Genomic DNA, 19,129 nt, shown 5'->3' on the forward strand with positions numbered 1-19,129 from the left:
ATTTTTTACATAAATCAGGCCGTTAGTTTTCTCGTTTGAATAGTTTTACATTTGTCATTTTGGGGCCTTTTGTAGCTTACATTGCGGTATGGGTTTTGCTCATTGTTGAAGTCCGTATGGTGACCTATAGTTGTTAACTTCTACGTCATTTGGTCTCTGGTGGAAAGTTGTTTCCTTGGCAATCATACATCTTCTTACTTTTATAAACAAGAGTGCACACGCTGAAATGTCTCGCCTTCTTTACTAATCATTGATATTATGTTGATAGTCCTAAATATAAAGCTTTATTACAACTGTCACATAAACTTAACATTAACCAAGTAAACTAAACATTGACCAATGAACCATGAACATGAGGTCAAGGTCAGATGAACCATGCTAGGCAGGCATGTACAGCTAACAATTCTTCCATACAACAAATATAGTTGACCTATTGCTTATAGTTTAAAAAAAACAGACCAAAACACAAAAACTTAACACTGAGCAATGAACCTTGAAAATGAGGTCAAGGTCAAATAAAACCTGCGTGACTGCCAAATAGATCATAAAATATTTTCATACACCAAATATAGTTGAACTATTGCATATAGTATTAGAAAAAAAGACCAAAACTCAAAAAACTTAACTTTGACCACTGAACCATGAAAATGAGGTCAAGGTCAGATGACACCTGCCCGCTAGACATGTACACCTTACAATCATTCCATTCACCAAATATAGTAGACCTATGGCATACAGTATAAGAAAAACAGACCAAAACACAAAAACTTAACTATAACCACTGAACCATGAAAATGAGGTCAAGGTCAGATGACACCTGGCAGTTGGACATGTACACCTTACAGTCCTTCCATACACCGAATATACTAGACCTATTGCTTATAGTATCTGAGATATGGACTTGACCACCAAAACTTAACCTTGTTCACTGATCCATGAAATGAGGTCGAGGTCAAGTGAAAACTGTCTGACGGGCATGAGGACCTTGCAAGGTACGCACATACCAAATATAGTTATCCTATTACTTATAATAAGAGAGAATCTAACATTACAAAAAATCTTAACTTTTTTTTTCAAGTAGTCACTGAACCATGAAAATGAGGTCAAGGACATTAGACATGTGACTGACGGAAACTTCGTAACATGAGGCATCCATATACAAAGTATGAAGCATCCAGACCTTCCACCTTCTAAAATATAAAGCTTTTAAGAAGTAAGCTAACGCCGCCGCCGGATCACTATCCCTATGTCGAGCTTTCTGCGACAAAAGTCGCAGGCTCGACAAAAACACTTTACATTCAAATAAAGATTTAACCAGAACTCCCAGAAATATCGGGGATGCTTCGGAAGATTAAGCAGTTCATGCAGGAATAGTTTTACATTTGTCATTTCGGGGCCTTTTATAGCTGACTATGGGTTTTACTCATTGTTGAAGGCCGTATGATGACCAATAGTTTCTGTGTCATTTGGTCTCTTGTGGAGAACTGTCTCATTGGCACTTATACCACATCTTCTTATTTTTTATATTATGTGCATCATTTTCAAACTTTGTGTAATATATAATATGGATTACCACTTTTTCTAGGTTTAACCGTGTTCCAAATGAATGTTGATCTATACCTGTACTAGGTGTTCAGAAACACATCATAACCCTCATTTAACTGAAGGGTCATCTTGAGATTGTATGGAATGCATTGCCGTTATCTTGTTTAAAATACTTGACAACTATAATTAAAAGCAACCCCTATATTTTTCTTTCAATATACGAATATATTATTTTGATTATATATTTTTTAAATGTATGTTATATACTGTGTTTAATTTGTGAGTATAAATAAAAGAGATGTGTGATATATCAATGAAACAGCTGTTCACCAACACAATAAAACAAGACGAGTGTCTGTTTCATACGATTTATATAATCAAAGTACTGAAGTACTGAACATCGGATGACCGCAAGTTCTGGTGGATGGTCATAAGCACTTGTCTCAGAAAAAAAATCATATCTCTATACCTGAAAGTAAGGTTAAGGTACAGAGATATATTTTTTTCTGAGACAAGTTTCTGTGTGGATGATGAATAAATGACAGGGAATTCAACCCCACCGTAATAATTATTATATTGTAGTGATACTACTATACTTCACTTAGAATTACATTTGAGCGCAAGAAAATCTCTTTGTGAATCGGCTGAATCCCGGGGTCGAAGTTCAACATATCAACGGAAATTTTTGCGTGTGCTTGCGTTGCTTTACATCGAGGCCACAGCTTTTCAACCAATCGGGAAATGTTTACTTGGGGCATACATCTAGTTTTACTGCAGGTTTTAACATGTTTAAATCGGGATTATAGAAAAATGGAATGTTGTTGGTAGATACAAAACAGAAAATGATGAACACTTTAAGCAAAAGATAATTATTGGATCGGGGGTCTGTGTATTCACATTATTTGTACAACTCTCCTTACTCTTGGGAAGCGTGTGCTTTACATCGAGGCTTGCGTTGCTTTACATCTACGCCATAGTAGTTCAACCAATCGGGGAATGTTTATTTGGGGCATACATCTATTTGTACTGCAGGTTTTGGCATATTTTAATCGAAATTAGAGAAAAATGGAATGATGTTAGGAGATACAAAACAGAAAATGATAAATACTTTTAGCAAAAGATGAATTGGATCGGGGTTCTGTGTATTCACATTATTTGTACAACTCTCCTTACTGATGGCAAAAAATGGAATTTACGTGACCTAAATGGTTCGCGAAAATTAATATTTTTATATATAGTATAGTAATAATCATTTGTTATCAGTATACTCTGGTTTGTTGTTATATATTAAACTTATATTTGTATAACAGTTATATATATATATATAGCAGATCATCTTAATAACTCTACAGGCAAATTTTCATCCATTTATATATCATTCTTTTCTACTATTCTAATGATAGTGCAGTGCAAGTGCATGGTGGACACTCTTCTGTAATAATTCGTTTTTCTAATAGATTGGATTTGAGTAGGCATTCATATTTTCCCGCTTTTACTGCAAAAAGTTCTCGAGATATTCTTCAGCATGCGTTAACGCAAATTTTCGGTATTCATGATTTATTATTGATATATATATTTCTCACGACAAAAAATGTTCATCTCATTTATCTATATTCTTAAAAATTATTTTCATGAATATTTTTTGATGAAATTAATATGTTACAACCAAGCGATAAGGATTGTTATTTTGCACTCGATAATATCCGCGTAATTTATATACGTTCGGTTATCAGTCAAAAAGCAAGGAAATTTCTGCGTCAACATAACACCGGTATTACCTCTCAAGGTCACATCCGATGTAAAAATAAGGAGACGTGCAATACAAACGCTATATACTAACATCGTGTATTGGTTTCGTAAAATTTATCCCATCCGATAAAAAATGTTGTGTTGTAAAAAGCCTGAACATTGATTAACTTTTGCTTACACTCACCTTAATAATTACAGCAAAAACACCAGTAAACATAATCAAACATTGGAATACATCAGTCCATATAACTGCCTTGATCCCACCCTTTAACGAAATATAAAGTGCTTGAAGCAAAAAGATGCATAATAAAGTAACTCTCACTTAAAAGCTGGGCTGAAAATAACAACAACAAAATGCCATAGGTATTTAACATAACATGATCATAAAAAAGATGAATTCAGCTTGATTATCAAATTCATTCTGAATATTTCAGTCCGGGTGAAAAACGTGAAAATGGATTATACGAGGTCGAACTGATGTCGAGTGTGTCAGCTTGAATTAACGATGAGGCTTTGTGAACTTATTTTAACACATGGCTGTTAACAGACCACAGCACAACTAATGCGCACGAGGTACCTGTTAATAAAATTTGGCAGAGCTAAATGAATATTCCTCGTTCAAAACCTCAAAGGACGTTCTTGATAATATTTGTACTGTGTGGATTTCTTTTTCACTCTTTTGCAAATACAATGAAATAAAGGTAATCCGAGATATATAATAAAAAAGTTGAAACTATACACACATAAACAATCTATACAACCCATTAAATGATTCATTTGAATTTGATAATTTCTACTCTTTGTTTTAATTTTAACTTACGATTCTTACAACTTACAATAGCAGTATATACAACTGATGCAGCTGAAATGCACAAAACGGATGCCCAGAACGGGAAATCTGTCACTACAAATGAAATAGAGAAAATCAGTATTTTCTACTTTACGCAGACTTACTAGTTTTAATTATACCGGTGTAATATGGTATTTCTTTTTCAAACTGAGCATCTTCTGAATTGGGTAGTATATGAACGTTCTTTCTGATTATCAAATAAACTGTTAACACAGAGATATGTCTCGCCTATTTGTTATTTTAATAATGCAAATGTTGAAATTAAGATAGCAATACTTTAACATGTAAGTTATGCAAATATTCAAAGTCAATGAACCATGACTGAATGTACAGGGCTATGGAAATAAGTTGTGCCAATGCTAATACAACTGCAAACCAAATACCATTGACTTTTCATAAGTCGTTCCCTTTAAACAAACCTAAACACAAACATTAACTTGTAAACTATATAAAAGTTTCAAAGTCAATGAACCATAATTAGGGGGTGGGGACCGTGGGTTAAATAATCTCCATGGAAATGAAACTTGCAAATGCCAATACATTTGCATACCGAATATTATTGACTTAACATTAGTCGTTCATCTTAAACTGACCTTATCACAAACTAATACATGTAAACTAAGCAAAGTTTCAAAGTCAATAGACCATGACTGAGGGATAAGGACCAGATATTCTCCATGGAAATGAGATGTGCTAATGCTTATACAACTGCATACCAATTATCATTGACCTACCACTAACAGTTCCCCTTAAACTGACCTAAACAAAAACTAATACATGAAAACTAAGCAAAAGTTTCAAAGTCAATAGACCATGAATGAGGGGGCGGGGCCAAATAATCTCCATTGTAATGAGATGTGCTAATGCTAATACAACTGCATACCAAATAGCATTGACCTACCACTAGTGGTTCACCATGAACTAGACCTAATCACAAACTAATACATTGTTGACGCCGCCGGCGCCGGAAACAGCATACCTATGTCTCACTTTTTGACTCCGTCAAGGCGAGACAAAAATATTGCATGCGAATTGAGCATATCGAACTATCGAAAGAGTTAACATATTTTACTTTTTATCACCTGATATGTAGTCAGTTAAAAAATAAATAAAACATGAAGGAATGAATACATATATCATTGCTCGTGTAAGTATCAGGAATATTTACCTTATAAATTTTAAATCGATTCTATAGTAACTTCTTTCAGAGAACTTAATTTAAGCAATGTGGTGGAGTCTTTCTTTCTGTCCTTTTTTTTCCTTTTTGTTTTTTGTGTTTGTTTGTTTTTTTTTGTTTTTTTTTTTTTTTTGTGGGGTAGGGGTGTCCAGTAGTTTAAGATGAGAAGTTGTTTAAATTTATTCAACAACGAAGGTCAAGTCTTCTTATTACCCTTTTTGAGAATCAAAGGTTCCTAACAACTTCTGTGAGAGAACTTTATTTAAGCAATGCCGTTAAGTCTTTTTTTTCTTTTCTTTTTGTTTTATGGGGTTTGTTTTTGTTTTTTTTTTGTTTTGTTTTTTTTTGGTGGAGCGGGTTGTATAGTAGTATTTTTCTGACCTATATATATTTTTATCTGTTACAACTTTTATCACAAATTGAAATTATGTAGTATATATAGATATTGTTTGACATAGTTTTCAAATATTGCAATTCAGATCAAATTTCCGTAATAGTTATATCATACCTGCTTCGATAGCTAAACTTGGTCCATACAAAACAAATCCCATATATATCAACTGTAATGTAAATATTACTATTTTGATACATAAACCGCAAGCTCAGCACTCAAGTAGTCATAACTAATCTAGTATATATATGCAGTTGTACATCAAAGACATTGATATCTATAGTCGGTTGATTTTTTAATATTTAAAACGTATGCAGCTAGTTCTAAAATCTCAAAGGGAATTGCTAGCTTCAAAACAATTTTAAATGCTAAGATATTAGTATTAACTCATTGTAGATACCAGGCTTAAACTTTTGTACGCCAGACGCTCGTTTTGTCTACAACAGACCCATCAGTTTTAAATATATGTTACAACTGATTTTTTATAGTTTGTTCTTATGTTGTGATGTAACACCACTGTCCCAGGTTAGGGGTAGGGTTGAGCGCTCACAAACAAACATGTTTAACTCCCACACGTTCTTTATGTGCCTGTCCCAAGTCAGGAACCTGTAGTTCAGAGGTTGTCGTTGGTTCATGTCTGTCATATTTGTTTTTCGTAAATTATTTAGTTATAAATTAGGCCGTTAGTTTTCTCAATTGAATCGTTTCAAATTTTTCAAATCGGGGCCTTTTATAGCCGACTATACGGTATGGATTTTTCTCATTGATGAAGGGCGTACGGTTGTCTATAATTGCGTTCATCCAATTCATTTGAACTTTGGTGGATAGTTGTCTCATTGGCAATCATACCACATCTCCTTATTTTTATGTGCAAACAATAAGAGCTTGACAGGAGTGTCATGATTTTATGAAACAATGTCAAAAGTATAATTCCCTGATTTTCTGAGTAAAACAAATGGAACGATCTAAATAGTCAGTTAGTGAAACTTTCTGGCGAAATACTATTTTACCTGTGAAACGTTTCCTAAACGAAAAGAAAAAAACAACAGCAAATGGAATCCTAACATTGAAAAGGTTTCAGTTCATGAAAACAACAGATACCTATAAACATTTAGAATAACGTGCATTGAATTGTTTTTATAAATCCACATAAAAAACTTCCACGACAGAAAAAGAAAAAAATAGGGAGATGATACAAATGGGATAAATAAAAAAGACATACGTCGAATAAAAACATTCGATACCTTGGACAAAAAGATAAAAGACGAAAAGACAAACAACAGTCCACCAATCACTAAATACTAAATATTGAGCAACACAAACATCCCTTAACACGTGGTTAACTCAGATGCTAAGCAACTGAAGGGTTCCTCTTGTTAAAATACATTGATGAGTCATATCTAGTGATAAGGCATCTTCAATGGTGGAATGATAAATGTCTCTTGCCTAACCGTAAGACGTTACAAACTTAAATAAAATGCTCCGCAGGGCGCAGCTTGATACGACCGCAGAGGTCGAACCCTGAACAGTTGGGGGAAGTATGGACACAACATTCAAGCTTGATACAGCTTTGGATTTGGATTGTGATTAAATATTTGACACAGCATAGGTTTCTAACACAGATTGAATGTAGTCTTAAGAACTTAAAAATTTTAAATTGGACATTCACCTATTATGGCCCATAATCAAAAATCTAAATACATGTTTAGATTCAGCATATCAAAGAACCCTAAGAATTCAATTTTTGTTAAAATCAAACTAAGTTTAATTTTGGACCCTTTGGACCTTAATGTAGACCAATTAGAAAACGGAACCAAAAATTAAGAATCTAAATACACAGTTAGATTCGGCATATCAAAGAACCCCAATAATTCAATTTTTGATGAAATCAAACAAAGTTTAATTTTGGACCCTTTTGACCTCAATGTGGACAAAGTTGATAACGGGGCCCAAAAATCAAAAATCTAAATACATGGTTAGATTCAGCATATCAAAGAACCCCATATATTCAATTTTTGTTGAAATCAAACAAAGTTTAATTTTGGACCCCGATTTGGACAAACTTGAAAACTGGGCCCATAATCAAAAATCTAAATACATGTTTAGATTCAGCATATCAAAGAACCCTAAGAATTCAATTTTTGTTAAAATCAAACTAAGTTTAATTTTGGACCCTTTGGACCTTAATGTAGACCAATTTGAAAACGGAACCAAAATTTAAGAATCTAAATACACAGTTAGATTCGGCATATCAAAGAACCCCAATAATTCAATTTTTGATGAAATCAAACAAAGTTTAATTTTGGACCCTTTGGACCTCAATGTGGACCAATCTAAAAACGGGGCCCAATATCCAAAAACTAAATACACGGTTAGATTCAGCATATTAAAGAACCCCATGAAATCAAGAATAAAACCCCATTGAAATTGGTCAAGAAATAAGCAATTTATAGGAAGTATCTTCTTTTGCACAATCCTGTGCTATTAAATATTTCTTGCTATTGCGCAATACTGTACAATTGACAATTTCTTGCTATTGCGCAATATTGTGCTATTGGATATTTCTTGCTATTGCGCAATACTGTGCAATTGAAGATTTCTTGCTATTGCGCAATACTGTGCAATTGAAGATTTCTTGCTATTGTGCAATACTGTGCAATTGAAAATTTCTTGCTATTGCACAATACTTATTATATAATAATTTACACATCCTGTTTGGTGTGTATCTCCTACCATATCATTATAATTTGATTTTAAATATAAATCAGAAATAACCAACTTAAAATGGAAAATTTTAAAAGAAACAAAAAAGGAAAAAAAGAAAAAAAAGGAAAAAATAATAAATCCCCCCCCCAAATTTTTTGAACCCCCATTATGATTCATCACCCCCAAACTCAATCCCAGCCTTCCCTTTGTGGTATGGTACCTTGCAGTACAATTTCAGAGAGATCCATACACTTGAACACAAGTTATTGTCTGGAAACTAGAAAAAAATGTGTTTTTTGGCCCCTTTTTGGCTCCAAATTCCTAAACGTTTAGGGCAATTACCCCCAAACTCAAACCCAGCTTTCCCTTTGTGATATGGAACCTTGTAGTACAATTTCAGAAAGATCCATACACTTACACACAAGTTATTGTCATGAAACTAGAAAAATGCTTGTTTTTTGCCCCTTTTTTGGCCCCTAATTCCTAAAATTTGGAGACAATTACCCCCAAAATCAATCCCAGCATTCCTTTAGTGATATGGAACCTTGTGGTACAATGTCAGAGAGATCCATACACTAACACACAAGTTATGTCTGGAAGTTACAAAAATGCTTATTTTTGGCCCCTTTTTGGCCCCTAATTCCTTTACTGTTATTACCATAACCCCCAAAATCAATCCCAACCTTCCTTTTGTGGTATTGAACCTTGTGGTAAAATTTCATAAAGATCCATTCACTTAAACTAAAGTTAGAGTGCGAAAACCAATGTGTCTTCGGACGACGCCGGACGACGACGACGACGACGACGACGCCGGACGACGACGACGACGACGCCAACGTCATACCAATATACGACCACAAAAATTTTTTTGCGGTCGTATAAAAAATAATCAGTACATGTATGTTCTTTAACCCTATAATTTCAAGGATGTGAAAATTTTAAATGAAAACAGAGAGTTTTTCTATGATTAAACATGTTAAAGGATGAAAAGATTTAACCAATAAAGACAACACAGGCATTCAGAAGTAAAAAAGCACAAATATAACACTACAGAGGAAACAAGACGAACTCCTTTAAAACAAAAGTTTATATGGGTGAACTCAGGTGCTCCGGAAGGGTCAACAGTTCCTGATCCAATAGTGGTAACCGTCTTGATGTTAATTGCATGATACATCGGTGATGTCACAACCGAGTAAAAGAGGAGGTATTCATGGCAACGACAAGTGCAACCTATCAGTTGTCGTCTGTGACACAGATATTACATAACGATCAACAAAATCATGATGGCGTCCGTAAAACTTTCGAAGGGATGATCTCAACTTTACCATTTGGAACCCTTAGTTCTATAGCTAACTTTAGCAGCAGCTCTCTTTCAAGGAAATCCTAGAAGAAATATACTGCCATTTGCAGGCGCTGCTGGAATGTTGCTACACAGAAATTTAAAGATCACAATGGGAAAATTAAATCTTCATGAATTGAACAACTGAAGTTTTCTCAACGCATTTTGTTGAAACAATTTTATACTTTCGGGAACTAATTCAAAAGTAACAAATTGTTAAATAGACAGTCTGGTTAAACATTTTCGTTTAAAAACTTAAATCTTTAGATCAGAGACAAAATATTCCAAACTTCCAATGGACAAAACGAAGACGCCATTCTCACTTATGGGCAATATATGTTTGATAGTTCGGCCCTGTTTATCGCAACATTTCACTAAACTCGGTTAATTTAGAACTCTGTTGACCTCTAGTTGTCTTTTGTTTATTGTGTAGTTTTGTTGTTGCGTTGTTGTCTTATTAACGTATTCCCCATATCTTCTTTATACATTCATATGTGAATAATATTTTTTTTATGAAATTAATTCGTTGGTAGCTCATGTCGCTTACAAAAATCCCTAAAACTCATAAATTATTATCAATCATTACAAGTATATATAAGTCTACACTAATCGGAAGTCAAATTAAAAAAGGCATGCATGGATATAAGAGATTGAAATAAAATGTTCCTACGAAATTGCATAAGATTTACATACTGAATAAAGTGTTCCTAGAACAGTTCCTAACAGTCGCACTCCTTTACTTTGATAACGGAGTTCCAAATACTGAAAAATTGAAACAATATGGGTTAATTTTTGTGAATTAGAATGTTTATAAATGTGCCACGGTTAGCTTTTTTGTTTAGTTCATGGGATTTTCGATCGACAACATAGAGGCAAGCTAACATTAATATAACAAGCAAATATTATTTTTTATTAACTGTGAAGAATGGTTGTTGTCAGCTTAACGTCCAGTGGCATATGTATTAGAAGAAGGATGGGATACTATAAGGCTACCCCTAGAAAAAGAGGACATGTTAGATATGGATTAGACCGTACCTTTCAACAGGCACATACGGACCCCTCAAAGAGTTGTTCCAGGTTTCTTAAACGTGCATACAGAGAGAAACTAGTTCACAGTAAGACACCTTTACTTAATATATCAAGAATGCAAGAATAATATTTCATATAAAGGGCCGAAATGTTTTGTAGTTATAAACAGAGATTAATTTCATAGAAACATTTATGTCCAAAATTAACTAATGCCGGAAAATAAAAATAAACAACCTTGGTTTTCTATTACCATGGTAAACCTTGATTTACTATGTTATAATTATGAGTAGATCATAGATGCATATAATTATGTATACTGTATCAAATAGAAGTATAGTACTGATATTAATTTTACTGAAAGCTGGTATAAAGCAGCTCTTTTCTCTTGAGTCATTACCCCTTCGTGGGCCAAGTGGGAATCGGGATCATTAACTGGGTGACAGTGAACGGAGAGTGCTATGTTTTGTACACGTCAAAGAGCTATTGAACACATCTTTGAGGGGTAAGCAATTGATCTGGTGTCGGGCAAGATGTTTGCCTATACAAAGTAAACTCAACACACCCTTTTTGCACTGCATGCAGTTTACTGCCTTTCATCTCGACCGACCACCTTTATAGAATCTGCGTAATTGATAAATTGTTTGATTTCTACTGGAATATACAAGATGTAATATGTGTCACTGAACGTTAGGCAAATAACAATCAATTAAACTGTTAATGGAAACGCACACTTCTGTATTGTGGATATGAGTTTAAAAAAGGTAACAAACTTTTATGACTTGAGGAAAAAGCGGTGTTGTTATACCATCAATTCAGTCATATACAGATATATACAATCGTGTACTCTCTTCCTAAATAAATTATTTTATTTATCGTAAAGCTTCCTTGGTTGTTACGATTTTAATCATTTTATTTAATTCAATGTAGGATAAAAAGATGCTGTCACAGAATCTTATTAATAGCAGAAAAGATGTATCAGTATATTGCACGGAGATATATCATTCTTAACTGTAATCGTATAGTTGAGGTTCGATCTAGAATGTAAAATACCAATATTGAGATCTTGGGACACCGGATAACACATTTGAATCAGTCCAAGGAATGTGAGTTTAGTGCATAAAAAGAGCATGAAAACATTACCCTTATTCCAGGTGTGTTAGGTATCGCGTGTAACCACTGATAAAAGTAATAATTTAGCTTCCACTTACCTCATAAACACTTGTTATTTTCAATGGGTGAATTAATGGCACTACTATTCTAGTAGCTAATAATGTTGCAAACATAAAGCCAAGACTGGTCAGCAAAAACATAATACCATATGTATATACTTCTGCCGGATATGCTAACATCATAATAGATGATTCAAACGAAACAATCAGGGAAAGTGTAACCGGAAGTATACTCATTTTTCTATTCCCTACTAAATACTCGGAAGCTGTTCTTTGTTTTCCTCCAGTAAAAGCATGATATATTCCGATTCCAATTGAAATGGCTATCGTCAAGGAAAAGATGACATAATCGGCGACAGAAAAGCCAAGCGATTCTTGAACAAGTGCCATACTTTCTCAACTCTCTGTAAAACATAGACAGCACGACAATACATCAAAGACAGAATATCATGTTATATAAAATTAAATATATGGTTTGCTTATTACTTGAATTGTCACGTGGTAGTTTTCTTCCCTATATTCATTTAGGATGTTCGCTGCTCTGTTAAAGAATAACAAGCCTTTTTAGATCTATAGGGGACAATACTGTAACATTTTCTTAAGATAGATATTTTTCTATAATTGAGAAAATTTAGCAGTTGGAAGAGTACAAAAGTATTAAGAGATATTCTCTCCTTACCTTGTGATATTCCTATTCCTCTGTGATGTGTATGTTTCCAAACTTATTTATTATGTGTAAGTCTATAATATAAATAAAACGTGATGTTAAATATTCAAATGTAACCTAGAAAACAAACAATCAAATCATGCCGAAGCATTTTATAGCAGACAATACGGCATATGGGTTTTGCTCATTGTCAAAGGGTGTTGCTTCTATGGTCTTTCATTCGCAATCATACGCACACAGCTTCTTATTTTTATAAAGGGCATTCATTATAATATTGTCCAAGCAATCAAATGTGCAATTAATGGTAATGGCGATAAAATTAAAGGTTTACTTTGAATCCTTAAAATTGTCAAAAAAACGTCTAATCGATATATAATGTATAATAGAAATTATGCTGTGTAGCACACTTTCCATGCTGTGACCAAGTGAAGTATGAGTATATATGTCTAAGTTTTTCTTATTTTAACTTCCGAAATGCAAAATTTCGAGATCAACTTCATCGCAACTGTGTTTAATCATGACAATACTAAACATAAGTATAGTATTATTGCACCTGTTTCCTATTTTAACATGTTTAAAGAATTATCTAATGTTTGTCAGTTTTATTGACATACCGAAATGTTTTCTATTAAGTATAGCTACCTCTTTCAAGAGTGGATTGACCCACACTTCATTCAATATCGTTACACATCGAACAAATAGATACGGAAAGATTGTTAAATGTGCATGCGTGATGCAAGTAATTACCAACAAGACAAGATATAGAGTTTACTATGCCCATATATGTAGTATAAACCCATTGGATTTGTACATCTATACTATGCCAAACCTTTATGTCTGTCTTTCATTGCTCCACAAATTAAATCAAAATAAAACAAAATCACAACGGAACAATAAATAAAGGGATACGACGTGAGCAGTCTGATATAATTACAGCATGTCGATGATACGACGTGAGCAGTCTGATATAATTACAGCATGTCGATGATACCACGTTTTAAAAGAACAAAAATATGAGTATTCAGAGCAATACATCTATGGATTTACGTAGCCGTATTGAATTCAATACTAGTAACTAAAAATATTTATTCTTTAGATAATGATACATAAACAAACAAAATTAAGAGATAACAACAACTACATGTAAGTGCAAGTTACTGTCATGATAGTTTCATCAAATATTGCTCCATATCTCATCGTATTCATAAAATTAATATATCGGCATGAACCAATGCAGCCCCTAAATTATGTCGATCCGTTTTCAATAACTGATTTGCGTATTCTAAAATGGTAACTAAGTATAAAACTTGGACAAGTATCATCAAAAATGACATAGTGTCTCCTTTCTTACTCTGAAAAGGGTTACTTAAATGTTACATAACAACTATCATTGTTTTTGATGTCAAAAAAAAAAGAAAAGAAAATTAATGTCTGAATAATTCAACATGTGCATTTCCGCTGTCACAATTATTATCGTTTTTATGTACATTTTAATATATAACAGAATTTTATAAATATATAGGGTTTTTTGTAACACATATTACACCCCGGTTCCGTAATAGTTATACACCGAGGGATAGGTGTGTCTGGATAAGAAACCCCGTCGGCCGGAGGCCGGAGGGGTTTCTTATCCAGACACGCCGTATCCCGAGGTGTATAACTAACTTACACCCCATTCTAAACCCATTATTTGTTAACATTGATTAATAAATGAAAAAAAAAACCGATAGCATATTTATTGACAATATCAAACCATGATTTATAAGAATTTTTTTTTATTACATGAAACCCCACTAGTAACCTTTCTTAGGGTATCTTTGTTCAAACTTTGACAAGTGAGTATATTTTACAAATGTCAAAGTTGTTTTGCATACTCCCGTTAAATCCTGTGCTAAAATGGACCAGCGGGTCAAGGTTGACCGTTTCGTGTATTCTTATTACAAACAAAAAATACATCATGCTCCTTGTATGCAGATGTCAATATGGACGGGTCTAAGACGGACGACATTTTGTGGCAAGCGTTGGATTTGGTAGAAGAGACTTAAGATAAAGGCTATATTATAACCCAAAGTACTTACCTGTATCAGTGTAATAAAGGTAATCATAACTGTATTTTATATCTTACGGTTTTATAACCACCCCCCCCCCCCCTCCCCTCTTCTCAAAATAAACAAACATTCATATTCGGACATACTAAGGGATAGGTGTGACCCGACTATCAGACACGCTCAACATACAAAGATACAGATTTAATATTTAGGAACTCCCTTTTTGGGGGCAAACAGGGGCTGATCCAGCTTGGGGTTCCCAACTCAAGAGAAAAAAAAGGGGGGGGGGGGGGGGGGTCCAACCATTCAAATGCATTGATCTTTTAAATAAAAGTCGGGTCCAAACCGCGGAACCCCCACCCCCAGATCGGCCAATGGGTAACCGGGGGAGGGGGGTCCCGGGAGTTAGAATCCCCTTTTTTTTTTAAAAGACCAATGCTTTAGAATAGAGACATATGACTGGGATAAAAAAGATTACCTTCAAGCAAAGGAGTATTTAAAGGATTATTTTTGTATTCAAAATAGATGCTTAATCTTTTTTCGCAATTGGAATTTCCTAAAATGTGTTTTTTTAATATCTTGAAACAATTTGTAGTGAACACTATTAGTAGTTTCTAATGTTCATGCTATTTAAAAAAAAATCAATTTCTATTGTTACGAATAACAATGGACTTTGTTTGCGGGATGTAGAAGCAGGGGTTTCCAGAAACCCCGCTCGTCACAGCCTGTGGACAAAATCCTTTGTTATTCGTAACAATAGATCTATTCAATTTACACTTGTTTCAGAAATAGAAACTATGAAGTATAACAATAGAACTGGGGTGTAAATTGTTATACTTCATAGCAAGTGTAAATTGAATATATCTATTGTTACGAATAACAATGGATTTTGACCACAGGGTGTGACGAGCGGGGTTTCTGGAAACCCCTGCTTCTACATCCCGTGAAAACTCAGTCCATTGTTATTCACAACAATAGAAATTGATTATTTTTTAAAAAGCAAGAACATAAGAAATTACTAATAATGTTCACTACAAGTCGTTTCAAGATATTAAAAAAAAAAACAACACATTTTAGGAAATTCCAAAAGCGAAATAAAATATTAAGCATCTATTTTGAATAAAAAAAACAAATCCTTTAAATACTCCTTTGCTTGAAGATAAAATTTTTGATCCGAGTCATATGTCTCTATTCGAAAGCATTGATCTAAAAAACGGAGAATCCAGACACACCTATCCCTCAGTATGCCCGAATATGAATGTTTGTTTATTCTTGAGAAGAGGGGGGGGGGGGGGCTTTTTTTTTAAAAAACCCGTAACATATAAAATACATTTATGATTACCTTCATTAAACTGATACAGGTGAGTACTTTTGAGTTATAATATTGCCTTTATCTTTAGTCTCTTCTACCAAATCCAACGCTTGACTCAAAATGTCGTCCGTCTTATACCCGTCCATATTGACAAATGCATACAAGGAGCATGATGCATTTTTTTTTTTGCAATAAGAATGCACGAAACGATCAACCTTGACCTGCTGATCCATATTAGTACATGGATTTAACGGGAATATGCAAAACAGCAACTTTGACATTTGTAAAATCTACTCACTTGTCAAAGTTTGAACGAAGATAGCCAAAGTAAGGTTACTAGTGGGGTTTCATGTAAAAAAAAATCTTATAAATCATGGTTTGCTATTGTCAATAAATATGCTATCCGCTCTTTTTCTTTCAATAATCAATGTTAACAAATATAGGGTTTAGTATCGGGTGTAAGTTAGTTATACACCTCGGGATACGGCGTGTCTGGATAAGAAACCCCTACGGCCAACGGCCGTCGGGTTTTCTTATCCAGAAACACCTATCCCTCGTTGTAACTACATATTACATAACGTTCGTGTTTCTGTGTAATGTTTTGAACGTTATTGATGTTTTTCTTTTCGTCATTTAAATTTTTGCCCATGTGGTGTTGTCTGTTTTTATTGGATTTATAATTTATCTGCTCCTTGATATCTTCTCTCTCTCTGTTATAACATAAGTTATTTAAAGTCAGCGTATGAAATCAAATTAATTCAATTAAAACTTTAAAAAATAGAACAATGTAGCGATTACAACAAGAAATACTTACATTGATATTGAAATAAGACTGAAAAAATATCCAAACCAAAGTAGTAGTTTATAGGAAATATTAATTCAAACCTTCGGTGGACAGCTGTAAACACGTAAAATTAATAAAATACTGGTCATTGAAGCCTTCAATGGAGAAATCTGGTAAACAAATCAGTGTCTTGTTCAGTGGTCAATCCTCGAGGGTCACTCTGGCGTTTGACACCTGGTCAAACCATTAATAATAACTTTGACATATTATTATTGAAATGGACACCCCAGCTGTAGCTATACAATTAAAACACTCATTATGTTGATACTATATAACACGGGTCAAAGGTTAAACTGAAGGAATATACCAGATGTTTCAGTAAGCGGCATAACTGTAATCAAATAAATATTTTTTATGGAAGTGTTAACTGAGGGTAGTCGGCACGTGCAGTGGGTAAACAGTTCATATATATATAAAGAGTATGTACACAACACTTAAACAATTTTCAATGTTAATAGACAATTGCCATTCTCTTAAGAATTATAAGAGACTGATATATATAAACTGTTGCAAGATTACACGGACACATGTAGAATAAGCTCCGACATTCAATTTTACATTCAATTTTTAGCGGGGACAAAAATTTGCATACAAGTTATTTTTTACCTGATTAATTCAAATATGTTATAAAAGTGCTAAATGTAGAGATAAATGTGGTCCTATTTATAGATATTTACTCAAAATATTTTTTTTTTTTTTACATTTGTATACTTTGGGTAGAAATACCTAGCTCCCTTTTTTGTTTCAAAAGATAAACACAAGCGTTTTTTTGTGTGTATGAAACCATTTTGGAATATTTTCTTTACATCGTTATACATCAAATTTGTAAAACAATTCTTTGGAAATGATCTACATAAAAAATCATGAATTTAGAAAAACCGGCCGTTTTTACTGTTTATTCATCTAAATTGATCGGTGATTTTTCCCTTAAAAATAGTATAAAGAATCATTCTACATAATGAGGCTAAATGTCATTTTAAAAACCAGGAGTCAATGGAACTCGTTTTCAAGCTAATGATTGAAATCAGTAGAAAAATATATCCTGTTATGTCAAATTTTCGCGAAACAATAACACAACCTTTCAGTGCTCCACACTAGTTCCCTTACTACTATCAAAGATCTTATCATTAACTTTTGTAATAAAGCGTATGCAAATTATGGAAATTATTATTTTTGGAGTGTTGTTTTGAATAAATAACATGATTTTGATGGTCCTTTCAATCTGTTGACAGTTACAACTTTTTGACTCTAGACATTTTATTTCTCTTTCAATTAAATGTTCTTTTGAAAAATCTGATTGTGAATTTATTTGCCGCAACTCGTGTAAAGCCTTCTTCTATAATGAAAATAGTAAATATGCTTGATATATTCACTGGAAGTGTGGTGAGATAATTAAAGCTTTAAATTTTATCCTCGACAACATCCATGTACGTTTTGGCAATATCATGAATATAGTTTATCAACAGGTTGTAGGTATTCCTATGGGCACTATTTCACCCCATTTATTGCCGACTTACTAAAGTTTTTTCTTGGTGAAATATTTCTTTGCATCACTACCAACACTCAAAATGAGTAAAACAAATGTTGCGTTTTCATATTGCCAAGACTGAGTGATGAAAATCTGAATCAAGCCATAAGAATGTTGCAGCCAGGAATAAGTCAACGTAATGTTGCTAGACAATTTTACGTCAGAAATCCCCCTATAAGTATTAGCAGCAACGGTATGGACATAGAGATTTGTAAATGACTACCCATGACCAGGTCAACCTGTACTGATAACGCCACGTCAACAAAATTTCATTACGCAACGCAATTTGCGAGACGAATTTATTACTGCAACGTCAACTACTTACCAAATCGTCGGATGTCTTAGCAGACAGATTCACGGCGAAAATGTTTCTCGTATACTGAAATGACAAATAATCCGTCACAGAAAACCATTTTAAGGTTAACCGTTTAAAACGCATAATTGCCAAAACTATCGTAATTAGTGAGACACAGTCATTATCAGAAAGAACAAACTGAACTAAAAACATCCCCAACAGAACTGATCGACTGGTGTGATTTGTTACTGTTTTTTGTTGTACTCTTTCACCACTGTGCCAGTTTAGGGAAGGGTTGAGCTCTTGCTAACATGTTTAACATCGCCACATTCTGTGTCTGTCTGTCCCAAGTCAACTGGAGTCTATTATTCATTGGTTGTCGTTGGTCGTTGTCTATGATATTTGTGTTTCGTTTATTTTTTTGATATATATATTCATCAGTGTCGTTGGTTTTTGCGTTTTAATTGTATTATACGTTTT

At 33.6% G+C, this 19,129-nt stretch overlaps 1 protein-coding gene across 2 annotated transcripts in view; it reads right to left on the reverse strand.

Moving 5' to 3' along the window:
- Window positions 1–17,086, reverse strand: part of LOC127738004 (sodium-dependent multivitamin transporter-like) — a 42,708-nt gene extending 25,622 nt beyond the window's left edge. Inside the window, exons 1-7 of one of the 2 annotated variants that reach the window (XM_052249008.1) lie at window positions 16,868–17,086; window positions 12,635–12,696; window positions 11,995–12,359; window positions 10,451–10,519; window positions 5,830–5,881; window positions 4,131–4,198; window positions 3,479–3,559 (exon numbers count right to left, since the gene is read on the reverse strand). In XM_052249008.1, coding sequence (XP_052104968.1) covers window positions 3,479–3,559; window positions 4,131–4,198; window positions 5,830–5,881; window positions 10,451–10,519; window positions 11,995–12,345 — 621 coding nt within the window. In that variant the 5' untranslated portion in view covers window positions 12,346–12,359; window positions 12,635–12,696; window positions 16,868–17,086. Of the gene's footprint in view, window positions 1–3,478; window positions 3,560–4,130; window positions 4,199–5,829; window positions 5,882–10,450; window positions 10,520–11,994; window positions 12,360–12,634; window positions 12,697–16,796 lie in introns of both variants that reach the window. The other variant, XM_052249007.1, reaches the window with a different exon arrangement.
- Window positions 17,087–19,129: the final 2,043 nt, after the last annotated feature.

The sequence above is a fragment of the Mytilus californianus genome, unplaced genomic scaffold (genome assembly GCF_021869535.1).
Source record: "Mytilus californianus isolate M0D057914Y unplaced genomic scaffold, xbMytCali1.0.p SCAF_4, whole genome shotgun sequence".
NCBI classification, from domain to species: domain Eukaryota; kingdom Metazoa; phylum Mollusca; class Bivalvia; order Mytilida; family Mytilidae; genus Mytilus; species Mytilus californianus.